Genomic DNA, 12,609 nt, shown 5'->3' with positions numbered 1-12,609 from the left:
TTATATCAACCTTTACTTTTGTACACCTGGTGGACTCACCTGAAAGAAATGGACACTTCTATTCTTGATTTTTTCACAACTCAACTCTCTTGATTTAGCATAATTACTAATAGCAAAATGCACTTTGAGACTGAGTGCTTCCAAGTGCTTACCGCCTCTTTCTTTCCAGAATCTGTGTTCCCCCTTCAGAGGCATTTCACAGCCCTCCATGGCTGGTCCCATTTCTCCCTGAACGTGGAGCTCTTCAAACTAGCTACCAAGATTCTTTTTACCCCTTCAAGCTAAATTCCCTTCCTATCAGTAACTGTTCCAATCCAGCCCTACTGTGGGAGTTCAGCTGGATTTCTGAGGATAATGCTGACCCTTTCACTCCTCATACATGCCTTGGGTACTTTTTATCAACACTGATAGACATCTGGAAAGTTGACTTCTGAAGGATGGGGACCTGCTAAGGACATCACCACAACTGCCTGAAGTCAAGGGAAGGCTCTGTAAAGCCTCCCCCTAAAGGTTCCGTAATTTTTTCACTTACTCTTACAGAGCTTCTTACTCCTCTTTAACCCAAGTATGAAGGCAGAAAGAAGGGCATCCAAGGCCTCCCCTGCTTGCTTTGACTCAAAAGCAGATTATGGCAGGGCATCCATATCTGCTTTCTCAGTTAAAAAAAAAAAAAAAAAGAAAAAAAGAAAGAAAACCTGGCATAGCAGCACCGTGGAGTGCTGGCGGCATCGAAGAAGTTAATTAGCAACATTGAACTAGACTTTAGGAGACGAATCTTAATAAGTGTTGCTAAAAATATTACACTAGTCATTTCCAGAACAAACACAATCAGTGGCAGACAAGGGAGGAGAGCAATCCAGACCTGTGAGCTACCGTGGTGGAGGTATTTCAATGGGGAACAGGAATAAAGGCTGCTCATTTCAAAAACGCCGTAGCAAGAAAAACAAATCCAGGATAACCACGTCCCAGGCCGGGCTAGCGACTCTGCAGCCAGGCCACAGCAGAACCACAAGGGGCAGAAGGTGTTTGCACCACACAGGGCCTTGAGGTGCACAAATATAACCTAAACTGAGAGAAATATCTTGAGAAAAAGCCTGGCAGATTATAATCTTGTTTTGGGCTGGGAGGAAAGGAGCTGACAGAGGCAACAGCTCAAAAATGGAACATCCAGGAGTCTCTTGTTGGGCTAAACCCCCAACCCCGTACAGACCCCCATCACTGCACACAAGCCAGCTAAATCCACCAGCCAAGGGATAAATGATGCACTAATCACTAAAACCTTTTTTAAAAACGCAGCGCTCAAAGGCTGTCTCTAGTACACAATGCAGTCCCTTTCTCCTGCAAAAAGCAGCCTTGGACATTTGCTACATGTCACCTCTTGCTCCCTGCTGCTGGCAAACATCTCTAACCCAAAGTGCTGGCACATTCACAGCTGGGTTTGGTGCAAAGGACTGGCACTGGACTGATAAGCCATGGCTGATGTAGGCACGACTCGGTGGTCTCAAACTCAACGAAACAACAATTATTCACTACTCAGGCTGATTCCTTACGTTGAAGAGCTCGCTGCAGAGGAGGAAAAGCCACTATCCTTCACTGGCAGTTAATGCTTTTTTACCTATGCAATCACCCCCCTAATCTGCATCCCATGCTTGCTGCCAGAAACAGCTGTCTCAGCTTTTCAGACACGTTCTTGGCAAGGGCCTTTCCCCCTCACCGTGTTTGACAGGATTATGAAGTGCCGAAGCCTCAGGCCTCCTTTTGTTTTGAAGCTTGAAAGTGAAGTTTAGCTTAATCATTTTGTCTCTTCCTGCCCTTCCCCTCCTTCAACCATCCTGGCTGCCCACCAGCCCAGTCCCCAAGCACTCCCACGGGAACAGAGCCCCAGCCCATGGATATAGGCAATGGTAACAATGGACCTCCTAAGAGGATACAGCAGTATCCCAGTCCACCTCATGGATGGGTTAGGTCTGCTGTACCATTTTCTCAGGCTGGCTCAAAGAAGTGCCTCAGAGCAGGAGCAGTGAACTGAGGAAGAGGAAGGCTGATCCAACTCTGGTAAAGTTATCTGCTGTTCCATGGTAGTTTTATTTAGGAAAAGGGAGCAACCACATATTTATTGGTACTGGAGAGACACTGAAGTTCCTCCCGCTGTGCTAACCAAACAGTATTAATATTTATGACATGCTCTGCAAAGGGAGAATTTTGAAGCTGAGGAATCTTGCACTTTTTAAGGGTTTTTTTGTGAGAATAATGACAAAAAAGCTCAAACTCCAGCTTTCCAGGCGGAAAGCAGAAAGCCCTAATTTCAGAAAAGTCTCCAGTGGTATGATGCTTTTTTATCATTTTTTACTCAAACACTGCTTTACAAAGAGGGCAAATTTAAAACAAGATAAAAATTAAGAGACAGACCAGGCCTCAAAATGAGGTACGAACGCAATACTGCCCTCCCATCCCTCTGAGCTTAAGGTACTGTCTGCCCAACAAATGCAGGCTGAAAGGTCTGCTTTGTTGTAAAAGATGTTCTGCTTTTTTCAACTCTAAACTTAGACATCCCTTTTTGTCTAAGATAGCAAAAAAGGAACTGAAATATTTATTGAATAAATGGAACATGAATATGTGGGCAAACACTGGTGGATAAAAGCCAGGGCTCCAGTCACATTACACATTTAGCAGAAGCTTATCTCTCTGAAAACCTCCAGCAACACTGTGCAACCAGCAGCTGTCACTGTAAGCAATGAGGAGGAACAGGAGTGAGAGAGTCAGGGATGCTCCTAAATGGGAGGAAAGCAAAAACACAGGAGAAGCAGCAATTAAACACTCAGCAGCCCCCTAAAAATGGCCTTTGTCCACCAGGAGAAGCTGCTCATCAGAAAGGCTCAGCAGCCTTCTAAAATGCAGCCCAGATTCAGCTGCGGAGATAGCAAACGTGGCTTATCACAAGGGGCTCCTGAAGCGATAGCAGTTCACGTCCTGTGCACAAGTGGGATTTAGCACTGTGCACACGTAGCCCTTTTGACGCGCTCCCGCGCAGGGAAGCCGGCATCGCAGGCGAGCAGCGCAGGAAGCAGCTCCCAGCTACACATGAGCACATGACAGCTTTGAAACGTTCAAGTTCCTCTGCCCACTACCCACATTACTCAGCTGTCAAAGGAAAGGCCTCAGATTTACGATGTGAAAATTACATTTTAACGAGGTGTCATATGTGTTTAAAGTCCTTATTCATCACCATACTGCCACATCTTTTACCCAGGACACAAATGCACTTAATTAGCATATTATAAGGACAGAGGGTTCACCTTATCTGCATTGTGGAACTGCTTCAGGAAGCAAAACCACAAAACAACCCAAAAATTCTGACTGAACAAAATCCTTCCAATCACACTTCAAGAGGACATCCCACAATACTTGACAAAATGTGGAAGATAAAAGTTTGACATGAACCCTCTGAGCTTCTTAAAATATCACAGCTATCGATGCAATCTCTCCATCACATTAGATTACCATAATGGCAGTCCACAGTGTTAATATGAAATGTGTGGAAGCCACTTAAGCACATTTAGGCTGTATTAGAAGTCCTACATATCATATCATATCATATCATATCATATCATATCATAATAATTCTCTTCCTTTATGTACTGGGCATATTTATTTATTAACTTCATACATCCATGAAACAACCCATATGGTAATGCTTAGGTCTCCTGGACATAATTTAAAACACCTTCTCGAAAATAGGAGGTCTGTGTTTTCCATGTCACTGGGAATGGCTGCCAGGACATCCACCCAAGGCCAAAATATGCACAAAGGGATCCTTAACTTGGCTCCTTGGAGTTCTCTACTATGGGACAGGCTCCAGTCCCCACCTAAGGCACCCAAATGCTCTGTCAGCACATCCCGAGCCCTGGCAAGAGCTGCCAGAAATACTTCACACATTTAAAAGACAGAACTTCTGGTGTCTGTGATGCCCAGGAACCCCTGGCTGGTGTCCAGCCAGGAGCTGTGCCTGCTCAGGGAGGGGCTGAGGCACAGGGAGACGTGTGTTTGTATGCAGCACAGCACCAGGAAGCGGGATGGGAGCACTTCACCTTTTTGGAGAGGAAGGTTTGTTGATATTTTCTTGAGTTTATTTGCGCAGAACGTATCATAAGTGAGTGATGATTAAAACAGGTAGCTCTGGTGAGTATCAACTGATTAGGCTGCAGAAAATTTTCATCCCGTCACTTTCTGTTTCCCTCTCTGCATATGTCTAGTAGGACACATAAAAAAACCAAACCTGAACACTCATCTGGGTTTAACTTCTTGAGGAATGAGAAGAGATGCAGAGCTATCCTTACTAACACTTCAAATTAGAAAGCTCAATAGAAGCTCTGACAAAATAACCCAAAAACTCAGGAGCATTTATGAAGAAGCATCCTCCAAAAAGCTCATTTTAAGGCCAAACAGCTCAAAGAAAATACACTTCAAAGGCTTTTGGTATCTTCAGGTTCAGTTCTTGAGGGCAGACATTAATGATAGCTTTCTTGGGACTTGCAGGCACTGAGCAGTGTTTGCTTTCAAAAACACTTTTGGGATAAATGAAAAACAACCTCAGACAAGAGGGGAAAAAAAAAAAAGAGTGGGGTAAAACTCTAAAATGCAGCTTCTCTCATTTCTGAGAAAAATGAACAGTTGGGTTTAATTCCATCAAGAGCCTTGAATTGCTTCTAGAGCAGCTAAACTCAGCTTTTAGCGCTTTAAACATTTTGTTTTCCCTGGTAACTTTAGGAAGTGCAGAAGCTGAGCATAGAAGCTCCAGCATTTGACACTCGCTCACTCCGAGGAGTAAAATCCCATTTTTTTAAACAGTAGGTGAGAGACGCTCTGCAACAGTGAACATCTCAAATATGCTCCAAACCTACATGCAAAGTTCTTTAATTAAAAATCACAGAAAACAGACATGCTTAGACATTGTGAACAGCAAGACTATGTGATCCCTGCCTTTCCTATATATTCAGCAACTCCTGCCTACTCCCATTTTCTCTGAACAGTTTGGGAAAAGACTGAAAATGCTTGATTCTAAGTGAACTGGAATCTCCAGAACCTGTATTATATTTTAGATATCCCTGAAATGTATGATACAAGTGACTTCAAATATGTTACTGGCTATTTAAGTAGTTAAATATTTCACTTTTCTTGTTATGATCAATTTTTGGCTTTAAGAGCTCTTCTAAAACCTCACCCTTAATTGTTTTTTAACAACCCATATGTTCAACCCATCAATTTTACAATCCTTCTTTTATTTTCTAATTAAGCTGATATTGTTTACAAATTCTGCTACTCAAATTGTAACACCATGGGAAATGCCTGCATTGAACATGGCTCTAATACAGAGAAACACTGGTGATTTTTGAAGAGATGAGAAACACACACGTGCAATCCACTCTGTAAAAAATAAATATCTAAAAAACCAAATAAAAATATCCTGAGTCTTCGCTGCTTTCCCAGGGTTGTATCAGCTCCTGTTCCTGCTCTTTGGTGGAGGAGCTGGGTTTAAGCCAACCAGATATTTAGGGTTACATGTAAAGCAATGCAGCATGAAATTTGGTGCTAACCAGAAAATGGGTTGCACTGAACTTGGAGGAGAAAGCATCATGCAGACCTGGTCTCCTGGCTCCTTGCTGCAAAAAAGCCTGATGTCAAGCAATTATTTGCTCACCTGTTCAGCCCAAAATCAGTGCTTCTGTTTCACTGATTCAAAAATAATTGTTCCCACTAATCAGGCTATGTGGGTAATGGAGCAGTAAACTCCCTTAGTGAAGTTTTTTTTCCTTCTCTTTGAAATGTCTTGGCCCATTCAAGTTTTCTCATCAAAAAATTCAGTTGCTCTCAGAGCAGACCTCTCAAAAGTCCTCTAAACTTATGAAATAGTGAGGAAATGGGATCCTTATGCATTTTTGCCAGAAAGGAAATCCCAACAATTTTCAGAGAAGAGAACCACATGTAAAATTCAGCCTTTTGCCCATATTACAAAGCTTTGTACAAAATTTGCACACAGGGAATGTCAGAGAAGGCTCATCAGATTCCCTGACACCAGATTAACTCTCTCATGCCCAACATTCAAAGCTAAGAACTGCTTCAGTTTTCTGTCTGAGGCACTGGGGGATTCTAAATTCTCATTCAAACCAGAGTGAAATTAAAGAGGCTTCAAACCAGTGACACAAAGACAAACCAAATTCTTGCACCTCACAGACTTTCAGTCCCCTGCAAGGTTTTCACCCGCTCTCCCATCTCACAATCATATACTGTGAAAAAAGGGAGAACAATTTCCTTTTTGAATAGGATTTTCCCCCTTTTTAAGGTTTTTCACTGATTAAAGCTTTTTTTTTTTTTTTTTTTGGTATTAAAGATGCTATTACTGACAACAGTCACCATATGAAAAAGCGCCAGCAAAGAGTCCTTTATAATACCTGGAAATAATTCACTAAAAAGTAGAGAAACTCTGTGAAATAAAGGGGATGCAACTGATTTTCTCTCCTTGGGTACAGCCAATAGCTCACAAATTGCTCTGCTTCACTCCACCACACAGAAAGTACATGCTCATCATTAAGTTGGAAGAATGAGAAGTATTACTTCATTTTCTACTCATCTGAGATCTTGCAGAGGTCAACATCATTGAAAATATCTCTACTCCTTAACAGTCACTCAGTTCTTGTTCATCTGCTTCTTCAAAATTTTCTTCTCTCCTTCCTTGCATTTTTGAAAAAAAAAATCACAATTTCACTACCAGTCTACTACTTTTATTCCAACCCTCCCCAGATTTTCATACCCACAATTTCTTTCAGCATCTCTTGATCCATTTTCATTTTATATGGGTAACAGGCTGCACACAGGAAAATAAAATCTCAGCAACAGAAACCTTTTCACTTCTCTTTTTCAATCTAAAGCCCTGAATCCACTCACCCACTTTCAAGTTTCTTACTTACGAAAAGAAATCTTTAGGAAAAAGCCATGTTATGAGTTGAATACTTTACTGTCCAAATTATATTAATTCTGCCTTTTCTCTTACTTTTTCAGCCTTTCCCACTACACAGTCCACCACAAGAACTACCTGATACTATGACTACTTCAGTACAGTAACAACCATTTAAAACTACTGAGCAAATGCTGTTTGGAAATTCTTGCAACATCATACAAGCTTGACCACAGTGTAGGCTAAGTCTTGTTACTAATAAAGTGGCAACTCTATAATCGCAAAATGATGATGGAGCTGATAAATGTAGGAAATATCCCTAAGTAACTACCAGCACAGTTTCTAACAGGAAAAAGGGTGGAAAAGCTGGGAAACCTCTGGGGGCCAGATTATCATCTAAGATAAAGTATAGTAAGTCAGGAAATGCTATAAAAAAGAATGAGAAACTTTACAGAAAATAAACCAAGAATTTAGAGGGTTTTTGGTGATCCCCCTCCTGACACTAGACACACACTTGTGGGTGCATGCTCACAGATTCAATTAGTCTCAGCTTCTCTAAAAAGACAAAACTCCCCCAGCTTAATGAAACAAAGTAATTTAAACTGGCAGGCAGTTTTCCTCCAGCTGTTTGCAACAACATCTTCCACGCTTTGTTTTGTCAGCATTCCTGCAGAAGGGAAAATGATCTGATGAGGTACGAAAGAAAATTCAATTCTGGAGAAAGGACTGCTACCCCTGTGAATAAGAGCACAGGCATTTGGAAACTGTTTCTGGCTCCTTATGTGTAGATACTCCTTTGTCAACTTAATTTCAACGACGACAAAAAAAAAATATTTCTGTATGTATTAATGTCTTAATAACCATCATAGGTTGGTGGTGGGGCTTAATTTGCAGAAACTCAGGCAGATCAGTAAGACAGGAGTGTACGTCACTTTAAGACAAAAAAATAAATATACAAGAAAAGAAATAGAAATATTTTTGGTTTGGTATTAAACCCCTTACCTGCTCTGCTGTCCAGTGGGCCAAAATCCAAGGAGTATTTTACAACATGATAGTTGTTCCATACATACAGGAGGTTGTCCCGGGGATTATAATCCACAGCAGCAATGTACTGGTAGGAGTTTGGAAAGGGCACATCCACCATGCTATCCTTGCTTTGGTCAGTGTTATATATGTAGTCTATTTTATTCCCTGTGGCTTCATTGTCGTCATCCTCGTACACAGACTTCACCACGTATAAAATCCCACAGATCATGAAGGCATTAGAAGCTGACCTCTTGTCATAGGCAGTATCCCATGTCCCTTCGATCCTTAACGTGTAAGGGTTCAACTGGCTAATGACTATTTTGCCATTGTTTTGTTCTGTTGCATAGATTACCCAGAGCCCGTTCTCATCCACGGCCAGGTCTATGTCGGACTTGCCTCCCCAGCGGTAGGGAGAGGTGTCGTGGTAGTTGGCGTTAGCTATGATTGCCTCCCCGCTCTTTATCCTTGTCCTCAGGTCAAACTTGACAATGTTCCTGGTCCGCTCCTTGTTGAAGAACAAAGCCCCGTCGTACACCACGAACCCCGTGCCGTCCACCCGGTGCGGGAGTTTGTAGGTCGTGGTCGGCCTGCCGGCGATGAAGTCGTCCTTGGAGGAGTACTCGGTCAGCGTGTCTGTCCGGTACGGCGTCCAGGGCATGTAGTAGATCTTGTCAGAGGCCTGCAGAGGGTCCTTGCACCAGGCGCCCGACTGGTGGTCAGACTCGAATAAGTGTTCGCTCTGGTAAACTCCTTTCAGCAGTCCAGGGCAAAGAAAAACTGGCGTAGGGGAAAAGAATTTAAAAGAAAAACAAAGTTAATGACAGTTCAGGGGTGGCTGGCCCAAGCATCTCAACAGCTTCTAGTCCTGGAGCAGAGGACACTTGAGATGAGAGGAAACCCAAGAGCAATGCCTTGTAGCTGGAGACTATCCTTCCTGCCCACCACACCTCTACAACAAGATCTGCTCCACCAAACTGTTTTTTTTCCCCCCCACTGCTGTTCCTATCAACTGTGACTCATTGTCTTACTGCTTTTCAAATCTATTTTTACAGGTATACTTACTTGGACCACTCGCTTTTGTAAACTCTGAAATGAATATGTGCCCCCAAAGGATTTCTGGGTTTGTATTTCCAAATTATATTCTGCAGTGAATCTGTACCTACTAGGTGAAGGGCTAAACTCCGAGGGAATTGATCCACATATTTATTTGAACAGCCCACAGAAGAGTGGCCTAGAAATGGAAATAAGAGAAAGAAATTCCCATCCTTACAGCCCAAGTGATATTAAATATTTAAAGGATACCAATAGCAAAGCACAGGCGAATCCCTCAGCAACTCAGAAGAGCGTTTAAAGCAAAGGGAGTGTGGGGGGGGGAACACCCATCTGGAGTATAACTAGAAATGAGACTTTCCAAGCTGCTACAGGACACATGAAACATGCAGTCCACACAATTAAAAACAAATGACATATGGATGCTGAAAGGAAAAGACAAGGAAGAAAGGAAGAAAGGAAAGAAGGAAGGAAAAGAATAAAGTTTGCTGGAGAGGAACCCAATGTCTAGATTTTAATCAGTTAAAAAATGTCCTGTTAAATATAGTAGTAATTCAAACTTAAAAACATATACCTTCTATTGTTACATGAGAGGAGCACAGAGGAGCAGTTTGACTAAACTGGGATGCTTTGCTGCTCAGACTTCGGGGGGGGGCTGACAGCGGCCAGGGCACGCCCGACACCTGGCAGGAGGCCCAGCCGCTGCCCGGCTGACCTCGGCCCCACGGGACCACCACCACCAAGGGGCCGGCTGGCCAGATGGATGGGGAGGCAAGAGGAGGGATGCTGCGGAGCAAATCTGGCTCGCTCAGCCCTCACCATCCCCGCCAGCACCCTCCTGGCCCAGAGGCGCTGCACACACTTCTTGGGGAGAATACTGGTTGGTTATTTGGAGTGCTGATCTCCGCGATCCGCGAGAGGTACAGTAACCGTGACGATGGGATGGGTGGGCGGCAGGGAGGCATGAAGAAGTATCCCACCACATGCTTCTGGCAGCACGGGGCTGGCAAGATGGGATCCCACTTTCACACTTCCTGCTCGGAGCATAATTGATTATTTTTTTGTAAATGCAGAAATTGGTAATGTCTGGAGAGCAAGACAGGAGGAAAATCAGATTTAATAACCAGTATAAAATTATATAGATCCATTGGAGTCTAAGTAACCACGCAGAGTTGCTGAAAAAGGGGTGCCATTTCCACAAGGCTTTTATGCCATAATTAGATATACTTATGCACATACATATGTATGCACACCTTCCAAATTCTTTGGGGCAGGAAAATGAGTTATCTAAGCCTTTGAATAGAAATTTAATGGAAAAAAAAAGGTGGCACTGGTAAAAACTTTTCAGCAAATATGAGTTATCTGGTGAAGTTGAGCAGCAGAGATACTAAATAAACTTTAACAAAAAGGTAGTGAGAATTAATGACAAAGTATTTCAACTAAAACGTTAAACTGTTAAATAACTTAGCCTATACATAAGTAATATATATATATAATTTGAAAGGTATTTAATTACCTTTTTGTTCCACTTCTATTGTAGAGAGAGAGGTAAAGAGAGAAAGGAGAAAAGAGAATAGATTAATGGTACTGTATTGGCCAGGTACTTTTCTTTACCTCTTTCATAAGAAAAGGAAGCTTTATTAATTTACTTTGGTATGTGAACATTTATATATATAAATATATATATAAACCTTTCCTCTGATATATACACTGGATAATATGCAGACAAGCTGAACAAAATACAGATAAAATTTTAACTTTAGAAAAATCTGGCAGAAGAAAAAAAAGCCCAACACTTGGGATGTAATGAGCCCCCTGGACTCTACCTTGTCAGCAGGAACCTTGGACTAGTTTCAAAGAGCAAAATGAAACACCCATAAAGTGAAATATGACTGATACAGCTTTATGTATAGAATAAAAATTCCAGGGAGAAACCTTATAGAATATACGTCTTCATATATTTTGCCAAAATCCTGTAAAACAGAGATCCCTACCTAAAACAGGAGAATATTCACTTATTATATGAAAAGAAAACTTAAGAGGAGTCAAATGAAGCACGTCCGTGGATGTTCGTAGAGTCCTGTCCTCTGTCTTGGAGAAATACACTTTAGTAAGAGTTGGAAAAAAGCACTGGAAACATTGTAGCACTTATAAACAAGATCCCAAAGATTCACAGTGTTAACAAGACAAAAGTATGTAACTATTTAAAAAGCCCAACCCCAGAACTTGCTGGATATTTTAATGTGAAGTATGCACCGTGCATCATAATACTGCTGAAGAGGCTGCATCCCTTTGGACAAAACTCCTTTCAGGTGGAATTAATAAATGAAGTGCACTTATTAATTGCTAAATGCTCAGTACTAGTGTCTATACCTAACAACCTCCTGCAAGAAGGTTTGGGAGTCCTCATCCAAAAGCCTTCTGCAGTTGTGGCACAGGCCCTGACTTCTTCCAGCATGGTGGGGACCCAAACAGCGAACTGCTGGTTCTATGGGGCCTCTTCCCTGAAGGTGCAGGAGAAGACAGGCCCCACGAATACCAGAGGGAGAAGTGAGAACTTGCCAGCAAACCAGGACGGCTTTGACAGCTGAGAGATCTCTGTTTGGAGAAGCGAGACAGAAACACAAAGGTGTGCACGCATGCTTTGGTTCTGCTGCCCAGAGTTCACTTCAGCCCCTTCCAGACTGAGACGCTTGCCAAGTGACTGTTCTCTGGTGCTGGCACTGCAAACCTCTTTGCATTCTAAAGTCTTGTTCATTTGGATGGGAAGTAGCAGGCTCAGTGCAAGAACAATTTCAGGGTAGGGCTGCAAATGCTCTGGCTAGACATGTGGATCTACACTTCCCTGTCCAGAGAGGCATACAGCTGGAGCCAACTGCAGCTCCCATAACGAGTGTTTCCGAATTTCAACAGGCTTTTTTACCTGGGCTTTGATTCAGGCTCCTTTCAACCTCGTAACAGGTTAAGGTTAAAGGCAAACGTTTTCAACATGTGGCTGTCAGGGCTCTAGGGACCAGAGACAATGCATTTGAGTGCAATCTGATTTTTCAAGGGAAGGAGCCAGCAAGATTAAAAGGCTCCGACTTAGCAATTGGAGAAACCCACACAGCAATTGTTCTCCCCTTCCTGGGCTGTGGCTGGTCACAGTTAAGTAAGGTATTCAGAAAAGCATTAAATGTCCCTGGCAAAAGCAAGAAGGCAACGTGACAGATCCCCAAATGTATGGCTTCACGCTGATTCTCCTGGCTGATGGTATACAGTACCTCTGGTAGCACAGAAGGTGGTAATTTACATTTCCAAATGTGCAAAAGCTTTTGTAATGCACTCAAACAACAGCATGATGTTGTAAAGCAGGGAGAGAGAAGCTCCTAGAGGAGATAATGTATTTGTGACCAGCTGACCTGAGTGACCTGAAGCGTTGATTACCTTTATCCTGAATAGCTCATATGTGTTATTAACACTCAGTGCCATATCCAGCTCCCTTATAATTACAAACACGATGTGTTTTGGAGACCTTCTGAATGGTGTTTCCATTGTATGTCTCCCCAAATACATATTTTCCCTCTGCTGATTTAAGACTT

The 12,609-nt window shown here is 42.5% G+C and overlaps 1 protein-coding gene across 17 annotated transcripts in view; it reads right to left on the bottom strand.

The window, feature by feature from the left end:
* ADGRL3 (adhesion G protein-coupled receptor L3) overlaps positions 1-12,609 on the bottom strand; it is a gene marked incomplete at both ends in the record, with an annotated part of 305,662 nt that overhangs the window by 153,294 nt on the left and 139,759 nt on the right. For 13 of the 17 annotated variants that reach the window (XM_082281579.1, XM_082281571.1, XM_082281570.1 and 10 more), the window contains 2 exons: positions 7,955-8,755; positions 10,545-10,559. In XM_082281579.1, coding sequence (XP_082137705.1) covers positions 7,955-8,755; positions 10,545-10,559 — 816 coding nt within the window. The remainder of the gene's footprint in view (positions 1-7,954; positions 8,756-10,544; positions 10,560-12,609) is intronic. The other 4 variants (XM_082281580.1, XM_082281573.1, XM_082281581.1 and 1 more) reach the window with 1 other exon arrangement.

Source organism: Coloeus monedula, assembly GCF_965178545.1.
Source record: "Coloeus monedula genome assembly, chromosome: 5".
Taxonomy (NCBI): domain Eukaryota; kingdom Metazoa; phylum Chordata; class Aves; order Passeriformes; family Corvidae; genus Coloeus; species Coloeus monedula.
This window is presented reverse-complemented; position numbering and strand designations above follow the sequence as displayed.